Raw genomic sequence first — 22172 nt, forward strand, 5'->3', positions numbered from 1 at the left:
ATAAAATTGTATTGGTGAAGAACTTATAAAAACTCCAAAAATATTTTCAATAATAAAATGACCATTGTTTCTTTCTATAAATTTTATGCGGAAATTGAATAATTTGTTTACAATAACTAGAACTTGAACTACTAAATTAAACGAACAAAAATACTAATCTGACTGTAAAAGCTTAATAACAAACTTTAAGTTCATACACCAAGGATAAATTTTTATCTATACTTTTTATACAAAAAAGAAACTTACAAAATTTAATTAAATAGCCTCAGTTAAATGGTAAAATTGAACAAACTTAATTTCAACACACTTGTGATCGAAAATTAGTGTTTTTAGGTGACAACTTGAGGTTTCACAACCACATGCAGTTTACCACGCTTGACGCGGACCACGACTTACTCCGGAACGAAAGTTGTTCTGAATACATGAACGGAAACTCAGGCAACTGGTTTTCGGGGTACTATGGATGCTTCTTGCAAAACTTGAATGGGCTCTACGGCCGAAAAGGTGATTTCGGTAACAAGTACATGGTTTGGTTGTACTGAGGAGAAGGAAATATCTACGATGCTTTGCTGAAGTCTCGTTGGATGCTGCGCGAAGCAGTTTAAAATATATAATCTTTTGTTAATGTTTTAACAACAACTGAAAAGTATATACTAAATATATTGAACTTGTGTTTAAAGTTTTAATGCGTTGTAATTAATGTTATTATTTATTCGTTTAAAAACTTTATCAAATTAATTTGAACAAAAGTTTTTAGAGAGCAATTAACGTTTAATGATACTTTGCATAGATACACCCTTATTTTCTGTTGTAATTAATGTAAAACTTTGCTTGTGTAAAAAGTATTTATGTTTAATTGATTGTCTAAATAAACAATTTATTTGCATATTTGTTTTTGTTTAAAAAAAATGCAGTATAAATGTACTTTTTTCTAGTTAAATTATCTTTTTGCATAGTTTATAAGGAAAAATTAGTTTTAATATTAACAAAATAATTTTAAAGTATTTTTAAATTTATTGATTGTTAGCGAATAGTATTAAATTTGTTAAAGTTATTTAGAAACTACTGTGTAGTTTCAACCTTTTTGTATTAATTAATTACTACTAGCAACCTAAGAAAATTTTGTAACTTGTAAAAAAATAACAATGGTATTTTGTGCTAATTTTGTTCTTCATGGTTGAAAAAAATGTATTTGTGTTTTTAATTCTATCAAGTTAAATGAACTTTAGTTTTAAAACAATTTTAAATAAAAAAAAATATAAAAACTTATTTGTACTCACCTAAAATACATAATAAGTCTGCATTGAATCAAATAAATTTTTTTTAACTTAATTCAAATAAAGATGACTACTGCTATTTTAAAATTTTAAAATTTTATTTTAAAACTTTTAAAATTTGCATTTAAAAATGTTATGAAGCATTCTGGTTTGTTATAGTTTAAACTGTCGAAGCAAGAAAGACGGCTGAGTTTACGTAATTGTTATATTAGAATATTATGTGTACGCATTAAGCTGCTAAGAACTCTTTATATTTCCTTATTCCGTAACTTAGTTGGATATTGATGTGAAACTTTATTTTTTCACTTCAACCGTACAAATACCTATTATTCCACAAAACTTTTGTTTTAATAAATTCTTGATTAAAAACCCTTAAAAAAAAACTTCTTTAAACAAAATGACTTTTGTTATACCTATATTAAATTTTTGAATTTTTAATTTAAGATAAAAATTAAATAAAAACAAAACAATTCCGAACACACGTTATGTTCATTATTAGGTGGTTAAGCTAGAAAGCACTATTAAAAAACTGTTTTAAAATCTTTACTACTGAACACTTATATCTAAAATTGAATTCGTATTCCTTTTCTTGCTTGTCGATTCATAAATATTCAATTTTCTTTTCTATTAACAATTTACATACAGTAGAAACTATAAAAATAGGGATGTAAATGAATTTTTGGTTGTTTTTTGTACGGAATAAATAAAACATGTAAAAAATATTCTTATCGTTTATAATAATAAGATTATGTTTAAAACGAGGATAAACTGTTAACTTTTGTAAGATGTTTATGCTTTAAAACTTAGCATAACTCTAAGACAACATTAAAAAAAGTCAAATTTAATTTATAAATTTATTTTAAATTAATTATCAGCGATAAAATTATTCTTCTTCTTCTTTTTCGTCTCCTCTCTTTTGACGTCCCCCGCGTCTCCACCAGCAGTATCTGTTGCAGTGACGATATTTGCGGAGCCAGTAGTAATAGACGCGCTTGCTCTTTGCAACGCGCACCCTCAAGTGGTTGTAAATGCGGGTGAGATGACGGATCCTGTTGTTGCATTTTTTGATGATGCGCGGCAGTCTGTGTCTGCAGATGCGGTATTGGTGACGGATACGAATGGCGTGAAGGACGAGGGGATTCACCCAACGACCGCCTTTGATCTGACGGAAGTCATCTTCAGCTAAGTCAGTTCTGTTTGATTTTGTTACTTGATAAAGTAAGGTATTTAACTTATTTTATAAGATATTTTTAGTAGGATATTTACAATAAATTTATTTATTTAAAATTATTTACTATCTAACAAAAGTTTTCTAATACTTTACAGCATGTTTTCTTACTTTTTTCTAAATTATCATACTTTTATAGCAATTTTTCTACTTTAAAGTAGACAAAACACTCTTATTGTAGTCTAACTAAATTAAACGTTAAACAGTATTATAAATATATTTCAGAATTAAAATAAAGTTAGTCAGTTATTTTGAAAAACTAAATTAGAAAAAGAAACATAAAATTAGTTGTAAAAGTGTCCAATTTTTATAAACTTTTATTAAAAATTTTGAAATATTAAATACTTTTTTAATTAAAATATATAATATAAAAAAAAATTACTAACTTGTTCTTTATTAAAAAAAATTATAACAAATTTAGCTGTGCTTAATAGCCTATCTGTACATTATAAGTTTAAGTTAATGAATAAAAAAAAAACCTTGTCTCTTTTTATTGTAGCATAATTTAAAAAGATTTTAAAACTAGATAGTCCTTAATTTTTGAATTTTATATGCTGAAAAACGTTATGGTAGCATTAATAATTCATAAGATTTTTAAACTTACACATCTTCTTTATTTTCTTCAGCTTTTGAAAATCCAACAAAAAAGATGGCAGCAAAAGCAACCAGCAAATAAAATTTCATCTTAACTTTTTATCGTAGTCTTTTAATAAACTAGAGTAATTTTTTAAAGCTTCGTCAGTTTATATATAGTTTTATTTTAATAATAAAAAGTGGGCAAATTAGTCAAAACAGGACATGACGTAATCAAAACTGTGGGCTAATTTGCCTCCACAGTTTATTAAATCAAAACAAAAGTTAATTAAAAATAAAACCGGTTATAAAAAATAAAAACAAAACTTAATTAAAAACAAAAGCTATTATAAAAGCATAAAAAGTTTGCACAATTTTATCATTTACATTTGAATTCGCATTTGAAAGATCAAAAACTAAAATGAAGTTTTTAACTTTTGGATTGTTATCCGTACTTTTGCTAGCATACGCTTATGCTGAAGAATCAAAGTTAGTTTTTCAAGATAAGATGAATTAGAATAAAAATAAAAGTTAAATGCTTAAATTTGTGTTGATTATTACTTAACAATATGTTATTAAAAAGCATTAGATTTTACTAAAAATTATTTGCTTCGACTAACGTTTAATTGTTTTTAATGTTTTATTATAGTTTTAATTTTTACTTAATGGAACATGAACTATAAAAAAAGTCTCTTAAAAAATTATCCAAATTAAAAGTAATATATTTTTACAGCGAGCTTTCTGATAAAACAGATGCTGAAGGTTAGTTTCATTTTTATTAAGGTTACAAAAAATTAAAAGAAAAGCTATAATTAAATCTAAACAAGATTCATCTGTGTTTCACAAAGTAAATGAACTAAATTAAACGTTATAAGCTTGTACTTGGAAGTTTTATATAGAATGTTTTATATTACAATTTTACAAATACAAAATTGAAAAAAGGAAAACATTGCTAGTAGATATATAACGTAAGTTTTTTTTTACTTAATCCTTTATAAATATTCATGCTCCCAAGTAGTTATGGTTGTTTTTCATATTTATCACAACAAAAATACAAAATTTTTGGTAGTTTTTATAAAAAATTAACTATATTAATAAAAAAAAATTGATTTTCAATGTTGTTTTAAGTTGAGAACTAGTTGAAATTAAATTTTCTGATATTCTACTAAGCATGAACTGTTTCCAAAATATTTTTAGTAAAAAATTCCAAAAACTTAAAGAAAATCGTTTCTACAGTATTGAACACTGACTACCATGTCTGCACCGCCGGACATCTTCGCGTCATCATTCGTCGTTTGACCGTTTTGAGGAACCGTTGCTGGCACACCACCAAAGTTCGTCGTGCTCACTGTAGACGTCGCATCCACTGGCTTCTGACCCGCATCAGGAAATTCAGACACTCTTTGAAATACTACAACAAACGTATCCACATCTACAAGAGGAAATACTACTGGTGTAGACGTCGTTGTTACTGGAGCTGCAACAAAATCATCAATTATTATTCTCGCTACGGAATCAAGAAGGGAGATGAAGAACAGCAAGATGACGAATAAATGTTTTGTTATTTGAATAATCTCATGCTTTTTGCTCGTCAATAAAACTTTAACTTAAAATTATTTTCAATTTAACTCAAATGCTCAAATACAACTTTAAAAGGTTTTAGAATTAAGATAGATATAGGAAACCCACAACTGTACTAATTTTTTCTTAATTTATTATTAATTAAAAAATACAAATTATCAAACAAAAAAGTATTGCGTTATATCATAAGTAAGCTATTGTCTATTTATAAAAAAGTATATGGATACATATGCAGTTCAAATAGAACTAAACTTACTATAAATAGTTTCGTTAAATCAAGTACTATTAAATTTCATACTTTTTTGAAATAAATTTGTCAATACTAGACCTATGAAATTTAGTTCAGGATTTCAATCAGTAGGCGGTTTTAAATTTAGGAGGAAAATACTAGTAAGGGTAACTTAAGAGTAAATCGGTAGTTAACTAGTGAAGGGGCGATATATCTATAAAGGCAGGGAGATATTTATTTTTATAAGTGGGCGATTAGAAAGTAGTTTTAGAAACCCTGCTTAGAATATAAAGTACAACAGCTTTTACAACTTTTAAACTAAATCAAACAATGGCAACTTTGCCTTACAGTTACACTACTCATGTTTCAAGCTAAATTTACAAAGCTTCTTCTTTTTTTAGTAGTTAGATTACTGTTTATGTTTATTGTTTGGTTCTTTACAAAACTTTTTTCCGTGGATAGCGCAGTATCAAAAAAGTGAACCTAAATAAATCCTTTTATCCAAGTTTAAACAGACTTAAGATGAAAATCATACATAAAAAGTTTACAACACAAAAATGCTGAAGTAACCTTGTTCAGTCTTTTTAAAAAGACTTCAAAAATTATCTAATACTTTACTAATCGTGTAGATTATTCTTATTTATTGGTTAGCTTCAAACTCCTGTAAAAATACATCTGTAAATAAACAAAGTTTTACAACTATTTAAATTTTTTAAAAACATTTTATGTATGAATTTCATCTTAAGTCTCTTTAAACTCAAAAAACTTTACGTGCTGAAAGCGTAAAAATAATTAACTAAGATACATATGTAAATACTTTCTCATAAAAAATATATCACAGTTTATGAAAACTTTCAAATTTCATGATAAAAACAAAGTTCTAATTTCTTGTCAGTAAACTTTGTAGAGTTGTTCAAAGTTGTTAGTTTTCTGGAAAAATAACTTTTCTAATGCTTTTTAATTAAATAACTTTGGTTTTTAAACCGAACTTAAAATAACTGAAAATGTGTTAACTTGTTGTGTTGAACAAAATTTCATTTTGTAAAATTAAAAATAATCATTATGCAATCATATAAAATTTTAAAGACTTTTATAAAACGCACAATAGATCAAAACAATACTTAATTAGTTTGTTAAAGTTTTTGTTTAAAAGTTAGTACTTAAGGAAACATGAAAATCGATTTAATAAATCGTGTTTAACAGTTGCAAACCAAACTTACTAAACTATAAGACAAGCAAACAATAAGTATACCTGGATAATAAAAGAAAATATATATTAAAAGCATGCCACAAGTAACTATTCCTAATAAGAAAAAAAAAGATTCAGACATTATTAAGAACGTTTGGTTTTGAATCTAGAAAAAACCTTTATCATGAACTATAGTACTATTTTAGAAGCTTATTCGAAAAAATTTGTCGTGTTAAACATCAAAAACAGATTTTAATATTTATCATACAAGTTTTTTAGATTATGTTGCAAACTCTTACTTTTATAAAATCAAGAATCTAGATTCAAAAAGTTGATTTTGTTAACCAATAGTTAAAAAAATTAAACTTGTATCTTTTACTAAGTTTTTGTAACAAAAAAAAGTAATCAAAGTTTACTTATACAAGTCGTTTTATCTTTATTCTTTTAAAGCAATTAAAACTAATAAAAACAACAAGTTAAACTTTTTATACTTTCATAATAAAAATAAGAATATGTAACAAGAAAATTATTTTAGTTTTATCTTGAAACTAAGTTGTTTTAGATCAGGGATCAGGGATCAGCGGCTTGCAAGTTACTTTTAAGCTAAAAAATACTTTTTTTTTTAAATGAAAGGATTTTTTTTGTAGTAGAAACATACAATTAGGCTCTTAGTTTAAAAGCTACTCATTACAAGTGCGCTTTTTTGACTTATCTTAATAATTTTTTGCCTTAAAATAGTTTTTTTATATTGATTACTAAAACTATTTTAAACAACTGATGCCGGCGAAAATTTTTCTTAGTAGACTTACAAAACATTAAACTATTTAAAATAAATTGTATCAGAAAGAAATGTTTTTTTAATAATTTTTTTTGCAAAATTTAATGTAAATAACTTGTTGCAATGGCATTATGCATTTTTATGCTAGTTTATCTTATCATTATTTGAAAAAAAAAAACGACAATTGAAAATATTTAGTTTTATTTTCGAGGTGAATTATCAGCGATAAAGTTATTCTTCTTCTTCTTCATCTCCTTTCCTGCGTCCCCCGCGTCTCCACCAGCAGTATCTGTTGCAGTGACGATATTTGCGGAGCCAGTAGTAATAGACGCGCTTGCTCTTTGCAACGCGCACCCTCAAGTGGTTGTAAATGCGGGTGAGATGACGGATCCTGTTGTTGCATTTTCTGATGATGCGCGGCAGTCTGTGTCTGCAGATGCGGTATTGGTGACGGATACGAATGGCGTGAAGGACGAGGGGATTCACCCAACGACCGCCTTTGATCTGACGGAAGTCATCTTCAGCTAAGTCAGTTCTGTTTGGAAGAAATTCTTATAGTTAAATTCAAAAGTTAAAGTAAGCTAGATAACCTGTTTTATGTTTTTATGTTGTACGTTACTTATTAAGAGAAATGAAGTAATGAAAATAATTTTCTGATAACAGAATAGCATTATAGTTTTAGACAATGTTCTACTTTCAAGTTGGATAAACAATCTCACAGCTGTCTAACTAACTTCAACTTTAAATATTTTATAAATATATTTTATCACAAAGTTAAACTACTTTAAATATTTTAATTTCTTTTTTGTAGTAGAATAATTATTTTTTATCTAAAACGAGATGTTTCTTAGTGTTTGAACTTTCTATGTTAATAAACGATACGTTCAACAATAAAATATTTAAACTAACGCATCTTCTTTGTTTTCTTCAGCTTTTGAAAATCCAACAAAAAGATGGCAGCAAAAGCAACCAGCAAGTAAAATTTCATCTTAATTTTTTATTGTAGTCAAATAATCAACTAGAATAATATTTGATTTGAAGTCTCATCTGTTTATATATAATTTTTTATTTAGTAATTAAAAAGTGGGCGAAAAAGTCAAAACAGGACATGACGTAATCAAAATTGTGGGCTAATTTACCTCCACAGTTTATTAAATCAAAATAAAGATTAATTAAAAATTTAATAAAAATAAAAGCAATAAAAAACAAAAACAAAAGTTAATTAGAAATGTAAAGTATAAAAAGATAAAAACTTTGCACAAGTTTATCATTTACATTTGAGCTGTCATTTGAAAGATCAAAATTTAAAATGAAATTTCTAACTATTGGATTGTTATCCGTACTTTTGCTCGCGTACGCTTATGCTGAAGAATCAAAGTTAGTTTTGTATATTAAGAAAAAGTAATTAAAAAAAAAAGTTTAGTTTTGCTACTATACTTAGAGATGATGTTTTAAATTTGTTGTTATCTATAAACAAAAGTTAGATATTGTTGTTAAATTTAAGTTATTAAATTAAAAATGTTTTACAGCGAGCTTCATGATCAAACAGATAGTGAAGGTTAGTTAAATTTTTTACAATTAACGGTTTTAAACTAATTTTAAAAGTTTTAACTAGTTTGATATATCTCTGATAGAGTAAACAATTAATTTAAATATTGTAAAGTTTTAATTTAAACCTTATACTTGTATACAAACATTTCAAAGTTTTATATAAAACCTTGTATTATTAAGTATTACTAGTAATCATACTAAATAGTATTTTAAAAGAAAAACTTTATGTTTAAAGTACTTATGGTAGTTTTAAAGAATCTGATATTTAACTTAATTATTTTTTAATTATTTCAGCTTTTATTTCCGGGAAAATTTAAAAAGAATGTTATTAAAAGCAGTTCTGTGATATAGCTTTGACTACTATACACTAGCTTAATTTTTGTTTTTTATTTAACTGTAACTTAATTTTTAACTAAGCATCACTAGTTCGTTCCTAGTAGTATAAAAAGTTGTTAAAAACTAAAAACAAATATTGTCTACAGTATTGAACACTGACTACCATGTCTGCACCGCCGGACATCTTCGCGTCATCATTCGTCGTTTGACCGTTTTGAGGAACCGTTGCTGGCACACCACCAAAGTTCGTCGTGCTCACTGTAGACGTCGCATCCACTGGCTTCTGACCCGCATCAGGAAATTCAGACACTCTTTGAAATACTACAACAAACGTATCCACATCTACAAGAGGAAATACTACTGGTGCAGACGTCGTTGTTACTGGAGCTGCAACAAAATCATCAATTATTATTCTCGCTACGGAGTCAAGAAGGGGAGATGAAGAACAGCAAGATGATGAATAAATGTTTTGTTGTTTGAACAATCTCATGTTTTCAAGCGTCAATAAAACTTTAACTTAGAATGCTGTTTCATTACACTTACATTGAAATAGTTTTATAAATACTAAAGAACATAAATCAACTTAAGTTAGTCAAAAATTCAATTGTAAAAGATTCGGTATAGTATATATTCGACTTAGCGTCAAAAATACAATAAGTTATTTGAAGTATGAAAAAAAAAGTTTTAGTATAATATTGAACGCCCACAGAATTTGTTTTTTAATTTTCAGTAAAATTTTAAACTAAATGATTAAAGTAATTTATCTATTCAAAATATAGAATAAAGTATTTGTTAACAAAAGATCCTAGTTAAACAAGTTGACTGGAGTATAAATAAAAACTAATTATACAGTAATCTTCCTTTATTGTACAAACATATGTTTCTGTGTGTTAACGAATTAACGCATTTCAACTGGGTTATTTATGAAAAGAATAAGTCTTAGAATAACCCAGTTGAAACCCATTTGAATTAATTATTAAAACACAGAAACATATGTTAGTACAATAAAGAAAGATTACTGTATTATTTGTTTTTTAAAGTAATTAATCTGCATTAGAATTTTTTTTTGAATTACAGGGCCAGACTTAAGGATCTACCAATTCAAATTGCCTATAAAACTACGTTTTTAGAAAAATTTGAATTAAATAGCTCGGATTATAAAGAATTTTCATAGATAAAATGAATAACATGAAAAACTACTTTTATCACTTAATATTTAATGATATATTAAGAAATTTAACTTTTTTGTATGTACTTTAAAAAAAATAAATTGCATGAAAACTAAAACTTACAAAACAAAAATCGATATCAAAAAAATCTATAAAATTACTACTAAAAAGCTATAGTTTTATACAAAAAAAAAAGGGAAAATGTCTTTTGAAACGAATAGAATTTTGTTAACATGTTATGAGTAAAGTTAGTTGTAGCTTAACTCAATACAAAAAGTTTTAAGTTGTAAAAAAATTATTTGAGTTATTTTTGTATCGATAATTAACAAAAGTAATTTATTATGCGACTTAAAAATTATATTTCAACGATATGTTTTTTTTGTAAGTACAGAAATTAAAAATGAGTCTAACAAATGCTTGTCGTAATAATTAGAAAAAGGTTAATTTTTGATTTTAATCGTCTTTCTAGATTAAAAACACAAAACAAAAGTTGATTAAGTTTGAAAACAGTTTTGTTTTCAATAAAAAACGGCGTTTTAGTAAAACAAAAATAATTAAGTGAAATGTTTCATCACTGATTAGGTGCGACTCTTGTCTCTCTTACAAAATAAAACTTTTGTCTTAGTTTAAATATTCTTTCGTGTTCATTTACAATTAAGTTTAATTTTCAGCAGTTTTCTGATGAAGAGTTGCTTAAGGTATTTCCGTTTTATTTTTGTTTTAATGACGTCACACTTATATTTTAAATATCGATATGATTTTTTCTGCGGTGTGCACATTTTTGTTTTGTCTTTTATATTAATTATAGCATATGCTTGTTCTTAACTTGTTTTATCATACTGTATGTGATTATATTTCTTTAATTTATTTATTAGGTCTTATACGTTTTTTTGTTTTCATTTTATTACTTGTCTTATTTATTTTTGTGTATCTTGATTTATATTTGATTTAAAATCAATTTTAATTTTGATTAATGTAAATTATTGAAGCAAATTCTGATTTCAAAACAGGCTGTCAAAATTAACAGCATTTTCATGGCTTTCGTCGATTTATTACAGCATTAACAATAAAAAACGACCAATTCGATTTTTTTAATACAGTTACGTTATCAACAAATTTTTTATTTTTACAATTAAAAGTTTATTAACTTGACTTAGTCTAAAGGAAATTACATTAAAAAAAGATACCTACTTTAAAAAACAATTACATTAATAACATTGTTTTATTTTTGTATATTAATAAGTCTGGTTAATGCCCTCAATAAATTTATTTTAATTGCTGTAGAAACTTGAATTAAAAGCTTATGTAATTATATCTAAATTGATATAAACTTTAAAATTGTTTTTAATCAATATTTGTGAGGTATAATAGGTTTTTAAAAGTATAAAAGTATCAAGAGAAAAGAATCAAACTAAAACACTTAATTAGCTCACAAATCAAAGTTCAGATTAAAAAAAAAAATTTTCTAAGTAAAACGTATAAGAAAAAAAAAAAACTTATTGTATTTAAAAGATCTTCTTACTAAAAATTAAATTATTTTATTTTTTTACATCTGTAATAAACATTTTATACAACTATTTTTTTAAGTTTATCTGTTTTCTTTTTAGTTAAATGTAGAAAAGATATTTTTATTCATTAATAGCTTAAGTTTACGTAAATGCACAGCTTTAAAGTTTAGTATTATTAGCTTATACTTATAGTATAACAAAGTATTTATCCAGTTTAAAACAATATTTTTTATATGTCATTAACTTTTAAATTTTGAAAGTAAAAAATGTTAATTTTCAAGTTTTAATATTTAAACATAAAAAAGTTAAGTCGTTTTTCTTGTAATTTAATATGGATTTTATAATGGTGTGATTAATAAAATATTTCCAAAACCAAAGTTTCAAACAGTTCTCGAAAAAATAAATGAACATTTATAGAAACTCGAGTCCTATAAAAATTAAAAAAAAAATTATGATAAGAATTTAGTTACAGACATAATAAAAGTTTTACAGTAGGTAATCATTATACGTATTGTTTTTATTAAATTGACATTTAAAAACATTTAAAACTAAAAAAAATTAAATAGACGACATTATTCAAACGTAAGTTACTAAAAAATTCATAAAAGCAGAAAATATGAAGATAATTCAACTTTTGTACAATCGTATGTAACAAAAAAGTATTAAGAATATTCAGTTCATATTTAGTTTACAATATAGAAATATAAAGATCATTAAAAATATTAAGTTCAATATCGATTAAGAAAACAAAGTAAAAATCATAAAAAATATGCGGATCTTTTTTGGTTTACAGAACAATATACAAATCTTCAAGATTATTCAGAGGTCTTACTTAGTTTACAGATCAATATATAAAGCGTTAAACATTTTTATTCATGTTGGGTTGCAACTCAATATAAGGGCCGTCTTGTTTTTTATTGTCTATAACTTTAACATCTTTAACAACTTTATTGTTTTTAGTCTCCTCATACACATTCTCTTTAGTTGCTTCGACATCTGCGTATTCTTCCTCGGTTTTTCCTTCACTTTCAACTGTGATTAAAACTACGCTCACAAAATTGTTTAGAATTTAAGTTAAATCATCACATAAATCACGTAAACAAGACACTTCATAAAAGTGCCAAACACGTCATCATCTTCATTCATTATTTACGGTAGGACTTTTTATGTGTACTATTTTATGGGCACTATTTTATGTGTAGAATTGCTGCATTCAATTATGCCCATAATTTGATGTGATCTCATCAAAATTATGTGTAGTATTTAGATGTTGCTGCAATTAAGTTGCTGCAATTAAATAGAATAAATACTGTCCAGGCCTTATATAAATATTATGGATAGTTTTTGTAGTTTTAAGTTTATAAACAAACAAATAAAATATAACTTGAATAAACATAAACCAATAGTATGATTAATTTTTACATTTATTTGAGTTATATTTTGTAAACTGACAGAAGTAGTGGCTAGAATTATTAAAAGATTAAGGATATTTTTTTTATGTAATATTTAATAAAGAAAAAAAAAACTTGAATTCACTTAAACAAATTGTTTGATTTATATGTATATATATGTAATTTATTGTTTTTATACTAACAGAATTAATGGCTAGTCATATAATAAGTAATTTTGATATTTTTTATTTATTTAAAATTTTATAAACAAAAATTTATAAATTAAATTTGAACACACATAAACTGTTTGATTTAAATCTAAAATTGTTCGATTTATAGTTGTATATACGTAATTTATATTTAGTAAACTTATAGAGTAGAGGTTCGGCCTTATGTGTACTACTTTATGGGCACTATTTTATGTGTAGAATTGCTTCAATCAATTATGCCCATAATTTGATGTGATTTCATTCAAATTATGGGTAGTATTGAGATGTTGCTGCGATTAAGTTGGCAGAAATTAAATGAAAAATAAAATACTGTCTAGATCTTATATAAATATTATGGATAGTTTTTTGTATTTTTAAATTTATGAACAAACAAAAACAAAATAACTTGAATACACATAAACCAATAGTTTTATTTATTTTTACATTTATTTAAATTATGTTTTGTAAACTGACAGAAGTAGTGGCTAGACTTACTAAAATAATATAAAGAGTTTTTTTTTATGTAATATTTAATACAGAAAAAAATTGTTTGATTTATAAGTATATTTATGTAATTTATTTTTTTATACTAACAAAAGTAATGGCTTGGCATTTTATAAATATTTTGGATATTTTTTTTTATTAAAGATTTTAATATAAATATTTAAAATAAAAATTGAACACACATACACCAATTGTTTGATTTATAGTTGTATAGATGTAATTTTTATTTAGTAAACTTATAGAAGTAGTAGTTTGGTCTCATGTGTACTATTTTATGGGCACTATTTTATGTGTAGAATTGCTTCAATCAATTATTCCCATAATTTGATGTAATTTCATTCAAATTATGGGTAGTATTGAGATGTTGCTGCAATTAAGTTGCACTTAAAGAAAAAACTTCCTGTGTCATAGCTTTTAAAAAAGAAACCTGTTAAAAAAATATATAAAAAAAATTTAGTAAATGATCTTATTTTGTAGGGTTTGAATTAAGGTATAAATTGCTTTTTACTGTTTTACAAAAATCAAATTATTTTTCATATTTAATCAGTCAAAGGCAGAAACCAAAAAACAATGTAAAATTAAGAAACTCAAATATAAAGCAACTAAGTTTACTGTGCAAGAACTAAAAACCACATAATTAAACTGTAATAACTGATACCAAAATACAGGGTAGTCACTCATTTTTTAATTTTTTTTACAATTTTGTTCCAGATCTTTAAAAGTACATATTTTTGGGTCTATTTTTGTTTAAAGTTAAATTTAAGTTAAGATAACTATGTTAAATAATATAAAAAAGTAAAAAAAATCCTGTAGAGCTACTTTAAATTTTTTATTTTTATTTTTGATGATGAAAATAAATTCTTTCTATGAAATATATTTTTTGTGCTAAATTCAAATTTTACTACTGAACATGTTCAAACTGTATAAAATTCTAGGTTTTTCAAGGGCTTATGTTTAAAATTCAATATTTTTCCAGGTTTTTTTCAAAATTTCTTAAATTAAAGGTTTTTCAGGCTTTTTTTTTCCCTAAATTTACAAACTCCAGATTTTTCCATGTTTCCAGGTAAAATGGCAATTTCAAAAAATATTACTATTACTAAAAAAAACATTTAATGAGCATTATAGCAAATACTTAACCTAAAAAGACCAACTTAACAACTGTTTTACTACTTATATATTTATTTTCTATTTTTTACAAAAAAAAGTTAAGATTAATTCTTTTATTTAGTCTTCTATTTTGCTGCTGACACTTTTACTTCTTTTAAAATTTTGAATCTTGTAAAAAAATACAAAATATTTCAAACAATACAGAATATATAAAATATTAAAATTATATATTCTTGAAAAATAATATATTTTGTAATATATTTTTTATTACTTTTATATTTAGAAATATAAGTTTCCAATATGAAAAACAAAAACAAAAAAAAAATATTAATCAATTTTTATGACAAAATTAAAAGTTACACACTAATTTTTCAAGTGATTTGGCTATTTAAAAAAAAAAGCATTCATAACTTAACTATAAGCAAATTTTTAACACTTTAAACACTTATGTAAATTTTCAATGTTTTAGTCAGTATTGTTTACATGGCATAAACATAAGTTTAAATTTAACATTTTAGAGGCCTATACAGTTTTTGTTTGTTTACAAAAGAAAAGTACAAAAATTCATTTCACTTATTTGCAGCAACTTAATTGCAGCAACATCTAAATACTACACATAATTTTGATGACATCACATCAAATTATGGGCATAATTGAATGCAGCAATTCTACACATAAAATAGTACACATAAAAAGACCTACCCCATTATTTATTATGCGTTATTGCATGTTTTCGAAGATTTTAAAACTTAAGGCTTAGGCAGTCATATAAATTTCTATAATTTTAGCTTCCTTTTTAAAATTTGACCCCGAGTTAAGATTAAAACTAAAAAGTACAATTTGTTCAGGTAAAATATAAAGAGATAAAAACTAAGTGCTTAGGACAGGGCTTTCAAAAATGAGCGATATCGCATTCTTGTGGCAGTTTTGGCTATCAAGGGGCAATATCTTGTAACGTGGCAAGAAATGTAAGTGGGTAATAATCAGTATTGGGGCGATATATAATAAAAGAGGCATTAACAAAAATGAGTTTAGGAAACCTAGATTTTTTATCAACAGATAAATATTTGCTAGGAAAGAATGTTTAAAAAAGATTTTATTGACAATTTAGTTAAATTCGCAATTTTTCTATTAAAAACTTTTTGTTATGAAAAATACAAATTTCGTCAAAATCAACAAAATTATTTCAGTCTTTAATTTGTAGTATAAACCCTATTATAGAATAAAAGTACTTCAAACTATCATAATTAAAACAACCATAACATTGTGTATTTGAAAAGATGCCTGTATTAAAAACAGTAACAGTAAAACTAGTTAATTCGATATTTTCATATTATTACTAATATTCATTACATTAAAAATTGAAAAGTTACCTGAGTCTTTTATCTTTTTCGCTTTAAGCTTCCAAACCAATACAACAACGACAATTAGTAGCAGCGATACAGCTATTCTGAGCGTTATGTAAACTAGATTTGTCGTTGATTTCGGAATTTCGTATTTAGCAGGTACCGTTACAACAAAATGCGCGGGAATACTCAGAGGTTGATCTGGAAATGTTGTGGTCTCTCTGACTTTAATAGTTGCGTTGAATGTTGAATTTTAAGTGATTGTGTTCTGTTTTAGGTATACAAACATTTTAAATAATGGAAAAATATTCCTTTAAAGTTAATAGAACAAAAATACTCTCTGACTTACAAAGATTAAAATATTTTAGTAAGTAAATTGAATAAAAAGTATTTTTTTTACAAAAAGTTTTTAAAGATTTCTAACGAGTAGAAAACTATTGTTATTGACGAACTAACACAAGATGTTTTAAGTAAATAACTAAGAAAATATTATCGTTTATCAAACCTTATTTACAAAGAACTATGATAACTTACTTCTAAAAACGAGATATAGACCAATTGTGTATAACTCGAAAAATCTTTATCTTTAATTTGTGTATACATTTTAATTTAATTAACACTAGAATCACCTATAGATAGTTTAAATTAAGCTAAACTTCAAGTTTTATTTCACTACCTAACTTACTTATATCTACAGTTACATTAGTAATTTTTGGTTTCGACTGTATTTGAAACATGCAGTTATTATTTGCAAAACCAACAATCCAACCGCATTTGATCATTGTTAAGTTGCTGTCAGAGAGTCTGGGAGGATCTGAAACAAAAAAAGGTCTATAAACCTTAATAATAACCGTGTAAATGTTTCAACATTTTACAAATTTTTGTTCTTTACCAAAACAACATTCAGATTAAATTTGATCATTGTCAGGCTAAAACTAAGAGGTTAAAAATAAAAAGAAAAGCGGATTTTTAAAGATTCTTAGTAATCTTAAGTTTGTAAAATGAAAATAAAATGTTTGATCTTAAAAATGTATACACATTTATTTAAACTTTTTTATTTTTATTTTAACAAAATGATGGGTTTTTTGTTATCTGAAATATTTTATATTGAAAATTTAGACAGAAAACAATTGGTACATAAAAAGTATTACTTAAAAAGTAAAAACTTGTTTTATAAGACAAGGTTCTATTTTAGGTCAGTACAAACAGACTGTTGTAACCTACAAACAACAAGCAAACATTCAACAAAATATCCGTTACTCCAGGATGCATTTTTTAAACATTCAGTATTCAAACTCTGTACGTTTGATTGCAGGTGCTTCAAATTATACCCATCTCCACATCTAAACACTCCAGTGTCCTGATAATTGGAAGAAACTGAATCAACTTTTAAATAAGGAATAGTTGTTTTGCACTCTGTGTAAATATATCAAGGTTGTAACTCTACACATTTGAGATAAAGTTTTTGATAGTTATCAAAAAACGGTAATACTCAGTAATTTTTACCGAGTTAATTAAAAGAATGAGTAAGTATTCTACTTTTAAGTATTACGATAAGTAATCAGTGAAAGAAAGGGAGCCATACTTTTGTTAAACAATAAAATACTTTTATGATTAAAGAACAGTGTAAGTTTGTTTATTTTTTAATTTTTTAAAGCAAATCAAGCTCTTTATTCTTTTTTTTTTATTATTAATAGTTACTCTTTATACATTTAGTCCTAAGCTTTAAATTTTTTATGTTTGAAAAAAAAATTATTTCAGAAATTTTTTATCGGAAAAAGTAATGTTGTTAATATTACACTTCTTTGTTGTAGAAAAATCTTCTAACGAAAACACCAAATCAAATGTTGAATTAACAGCCGTCTCCTTGGTTACATTAAATCAAGAATTAAGCGAGTTGTAATTTTTGTAAACCACGGTAGCAATTTCAAATATTTCTGAAATCCTTTCTTGCGAGATCCGGTAATAATGAGAACCGTTGTGCTTGCTTTCAAAATAAAAGTTTTCTTCTGTTACGTGAAGTTTTCTTACTTCTCTACGTTTCCAGTTTAAACTTTTGACCCTTTGTTCTATCTGGCGCATATACAGTAACAGTAGTGCAGTTATATCCACTAGCCCACTTATTTTCGGAGTAATTTATTTCAGTTCGCAAACTAAACAAGTCAGTATCTTGACTATATCCACAGCCGTCTATGAAAACTAGGTTTTAATAATATTAACAAAACACACTACATGCATAATCTTGATAAAGATACATAAGTGAACATTTGTATAAAAGTATATGTGAATGATCTATATTAAAAAATGAAATTATACCAAGATATACAATTTTTAAAAAAACCTGTGGTTCTTGCGTGAATAGTCTTTGTATAAAAAACAGATGAAAACAAAACAGAAATTAGGTTTTATACTCAGTCAGTTTTATATCTAAATTAAACAGATCGAAATAATAGCAAACATTATTTAATTGGTTTATAAAACATGAGTCATAATTCTTGTGACGAATAATGTAAACACTGTTTTGAAAATAGTTTAAAACATTTTTTAAACCAACTAAAGTATTAATGAAATGTTATTTGTTAATTAATTTACTAAGAAAAAATGTTTTTTAGTTGTCTATGGTTTTATTCTTACCACATTTAACTTATAACATAACAAGTTTCAGGAGAACTTTCAGCCCATGTTTTAAATTGCGTAAAACAAAATTAAAATACAAGCCGCTTTAGTTGTATTTTAAGACAACTATAAGGTGAGTGATTAATAGTTTTTTTAAAACAAAGTTTTACATGGGAAATGGAAAGCACCTTTTTTGAAACTGCTTATAATTTATGACGGCTACAATAAAAGTACAGTATACTACCGCTTAAGTACGCACTTTTTTTGGTACGCATCACGCCTTAAGTACGCACTTATCCAGAAAGACAAAGTAAATGATGTTATACTAGAACTTCTAAAAAGTTCCTGTTTTTTTTGCCTAAATTTTCAATCATCAAGTTTTTCCAGATTATTTTATGTTTCCAGGTAGAATGGCCAACCTGCTGAGTTAGCCTGCAATTTTCACAACTTTTAAACTAGGGTGAGTAATCCTGAGCAGTCCAAGTGGCCTGAGATTGTGACAGTCCTGTTATTAAATGTTAAAAAACTAAATACTGATGTAGTGGTTGCAGAAAATTAAAAAAAAAATATATTTGAGTTGCAATGCTATAAAATAAATAAAAATAGATGACAAAGTTAAAAAAACCTACAAATACAAAATAGTTAAGTCATAATTTAATTTAAATGTACATACATTGATGTTTTGAAAATGTTTGGTAAACACATTGTAGTTTGGTACTTTCCCTCTAACAAAACAAAATGTAGCTTAATATTTTTTTTTATCATTGACTGACATTGACTTTCTATATTAAATGTATGTATTAATTATGTAGAAGCTTTTTATAGTTAAAATAAATCATTTTGCAAATTAGAATTATGTATTAAATGTTATTTAAAATAAAAAGACTTGTTTATTTGGCTTAATTATTTGGTGGCTAGTTGTAAAAAAGAAAACAAACAACTTAATTTCATATTATACTATGTCATCAAAAAGTACGCACTATCGTGCTAAGTACGCAATTTTTGGTCGGGTTCAATTTGCGTACTTAAGCGGTAGTGTACTGTACTCATAAATTCACAGCTATTCTGAATTTTTCTCAAGTTCGTAAAAGTTTCACGTTGTTCCCAAATTATCATTGCTTCCAAAGCGGAACCGTTGTAAATGTAACTTCTTAAAACCAAGTAGTAATAAACTTTATACTATTTTGCAACTAGTTCATCAATACTAGACGAGCGACGGTATATTTCAGGGTCTCTTAAAGTGGGCTATTTTTGCTATGATTAGTTAATTTCTAGTAAGGGACAAAAGTTTAATATTAAAGGAGCGATATCTAATAAAAGGGGCGATTATTTTTGAATTTTCTACCAAACGACGATTAAGGAAATGAATTGGGGAAATACTGGTTTAAACATAAGATACATCAACATTTACAAATTCTAAAATAACACAGGCTAAAATAGTAGCAATTTAGCTTAACAGTTATACAAAATATTTTTGCGCTAAGTTTGCAAAGATGCTCCTGAATTTTAGTAGTTTAATTACCACTTAAGTTTATTGTTCGATTTTTTACAAATTTTTTTACCGATAAAAGTGAAGTTAAAAAAAAAGTATACTTTTTGTGAAGCAAAAGTATACCAGAAAAACGAAAACTTGTTTTGAAAAAATAAAAAAGATGAAGTAGTCTTGTTTAGTCTCATTAAAACAATTTTGAAATGAAAAACTGCCAATTTTTTTAAATCCTTTAATATATCTTGTTTGTTAATAGTTTTTACAGTTTAAAATTGAGATATCAATTACAAAACGGTAGTTTAAAACTAAGTGTTAATCATTATTACTTATAAGGTAATTAAGAATGTAGCTTTTTTAATGCCACTTCAATACAAAAAAAAAACAGATAAAACTTTGATACTGAAAGTTAGTTTTGTAAAAAAACTATCATATTCAAGTATTTAAAGTTTTGAGAAACTTTAATTGAATGAACAATATATCAAGAAAAATAATAAAAGTTTAATATGTAACTAAACAAATCTATAGTTTAGACACAGTTATTTAAGTAAACACTAACATTTTTTCTAATCATTAGTTCATACTAGTGCAAACTAGTCTAACTAAACCGTTTAGGGACAGTTTTAGAAGCTTAAACATATTTAATAAGAAACAGAATTGGGTTTTAACATTTACTATACAGGTTTTTTACTTTTGTTGCGAACTTTTGCTTTAATTTTTATATTATATTAACTGTACTTAAATATTGATTTTTAATTTTCAATAAGTAGTGAAAAGTTTTAAATTAATCTCTTTTATGAAATGTTTATTATAAGCAAATTCATCATAAAGTACTTTAAAAAAGTTTTTTTTCTAAATTACTTTTAGCAAATTAAAAATAAAAACTGACTTTATACAAAAGCAAAGACTTCAAAAGTTAATCTAAGAAGAGTATAATTGTGAAATTATTCAGCTGTCCTAAAAAAAGTTGTTGAGGACTTACAAAGCATTTTAAACTATTTATAAATTAATGTGTTTTAAATCAAAGTGGTTTTTTAAGAGCTTCCAGTTAAACTGAATTTAATTTTTTTTATTAGCTTTACGCTTTTTTATACTACTTAAGCTTCACATTAATGAAAAAATACAGCTTTTCTTATTGAGTATTTTTATTTTCAATTATAACTGACAGCGATAAATTTATTCTTCTTCTTCTTCGTCTCCTTTCCTGCGTCCCCCGCGTCTCCACCAGCAGTATCTGTTGCAGTGACGATATTTGCGGAGCCAGTAGTAATAGACGCGCTTGCTCTTTGCAACGCGCACCCTCAAGTGGTTGTAAATGCGGGTGAGATGACGGATCCTGTTGTTGCATTTTCTGATGATGCGCGGCAGTCTGTGTCTGCAGATGCGGTATTGGTGACGGATACGAATGGCGTGAAGGACGAGGGGATTCACCCAACGACCGCCTTTGATCTGACGGAAGTCATCTTCAGCTAAGTCAGTTCTGTTTGATATAAAACAAACTAGTTACTAATAAGCACAAAAAGCAACAGTTTTGATTAAAGTTCTGATAGCAGAATGTATATCGGATATTTAAATGCCTGATGAATTAATTGACCTGCTACTCAGCTTTAAATAAAAAAACATTTTTAGAAAAATAATTTAAATTTCTCATAAACTTATCTGTTTTTTAATAATGTATTTTTGATTTTAAGTTTATTTTTAAACCTACAAGCAAAACTTAGTATACTTTTTGCGTAGTACTATAGTTTTATATTTAAAGACCACACTTTTTAAGTTTACACTACTAATATTTAATTCTCCTGTAAGTAGTTAATCAATACATATTTACGTATTAGTAAAACAGCTATAAAAAGTAATTTTTAACTTACACATCTTCTTTGTTTTCTTCAGCTTTTGAAAATCCAACAAAAAAGATGGCAGCAAAAGCAACCAGCAAATAAAATTTCATCTTAACTTTTTATTGTAGTCAAATAATCAACTAGAATAAAATTTCGGTATCTTTATCTGTTTATATACGACTCGCAATTTAATATTAAAAAGTGGGCAAATAAGTCAAAACAGGACATGACGTAGTCAAAGCTGTGGGTTAATTTG

The 22172-nt window shown here is 25.6% G+C and overlaps 3 protein-coding genes across 3 annotated transcripts; 1 reads left to right on the forward strand and 2 right to left on the reverse strand.

Annotated features, from left to right (window-relative positions):
• Positions 1-2135: 2135 nt before the first annotated feature.
• LOC145845982 (uncharacterized) lies at positions 2136-3215 on the reverse strand. The gene is made up of 2 exons (XM_082952947.1): positions 3110-3215; positions 2136-2470 (listed from the first exon to the last, which is right to left on the reverse strand). The coding sequence occupies exons 1-2, from the start codon at positions 3187-3189 to the stop codon at positions 2161-2163; spliced, it is 390 nt and encodes a 129-aa protein (XP_082809073.1). The 5' UTR covers positions 3190-3215; the 3' UTR covers positions 2136-2160.
• A 257-nt stretch (positions 3216-3472) lies between these two features.
• On the forward strand, positions 3473-4688 carry LOC145845981 (uncharacterized). The gene is made up of 3 exons (XM_082952946.1): positions 3473-3567; positions 3812-3840; positions 4315-4688. Exons 1-3 carry the CDS (start codon positions 3500-3502, stop codon positions 4629-4631), a joined length of 414 nt encoding a protein of 137 aa, XP_082809072.1. The 5' UTR covers positions 3473-3499; the 3' UTR covers positions 4632-4688.
• A 16563-nt stretch (positions 4689-21251) lies between these two features.
• LOC145845984 (uncharacterized) lies at positions 21252-22063 on the reverse strand. Its single transcript, XM_082952949.1, has 2 exons — positions 21947-22063; positions 21252-21558 (listed from the first exon to the last, which is right to left on the reverse strand). The coding sequence occupies exons 1-2, from the start codon at positions 22024-22026 to the stop codon at positions 21255-21257; spliced, it is 384 nt and encodes a 127-aa protein (XP_082809075.1). The 5' UTR covers positions 22027-22063; the 3' UTR covers positions 21252-21254.
• Positions 22064-22172: the final 109 nt, after the last annotated feature.

This window comes from Thalia democratica, unplaced genomic scaffold (genome assembly GCF_965202585.1).
Source record: "Thalia democratica unplaced genomic scaffold, ktThaDemo2.hap1.1 HAP1_SCAFFOLD_231, whole genome shotgun sequence".
Lineage (NCBI taxonomy): Eukaryota > Metazoa > Chordata > Thaliacea > Salpida > Salpidae > Thalia > Thalia democratica.

Coding starts and splice junctions, on each gene's coding strand:
- LOC145845982 (XM_082952947.1), bottom strand. CDS start 3,189: ATGAAATTTTATTTGCTGGTTGCTTTTGCTGCCATCTTTTTTGTTGGA. Junction 2,471..3,109: donor GAAGAAAATAAAGAAGATGT/GTAAGTTTAAAA, acceptor AAAATCAAACAG/AACTGACTTAGCTGAAGATG.
- LOC145845981 (XM_082952946.1), top strand. CDS start 3,500: ATGAAGTTTTTAACTTTTGGATTGTTATCCGTACTTTTGCTAGCATAC. Junction 3,568..3,811: donor GCTTATGCTGAAGAATCAAA/GTTAGTTTTTCA, acceptor ATATTTTTACAG/CGAGCTTTCTGATAAAACAG. Junction 3,841..4,314: donor TGATAAAACAGATGCTGAAG/GTTAGTTTCATT, acceptor TCGTTTCTACAG/TATTGAACACTGACTACCAT.
- LOC145845984 (XM_082952949.1), bottom strand. CDS start 22,026: ATGAAATTTTATTTGCTGGTTGCTTTTGCTGCCATCTTTTTTGTTGGA. Junction 21,559..21,946: donor GAAGAAAACAAAGAAGATGT/GTAAGTTAAAAA, acceptor TATATCAAACAG/AACTGACTTAGCTGAAGATG.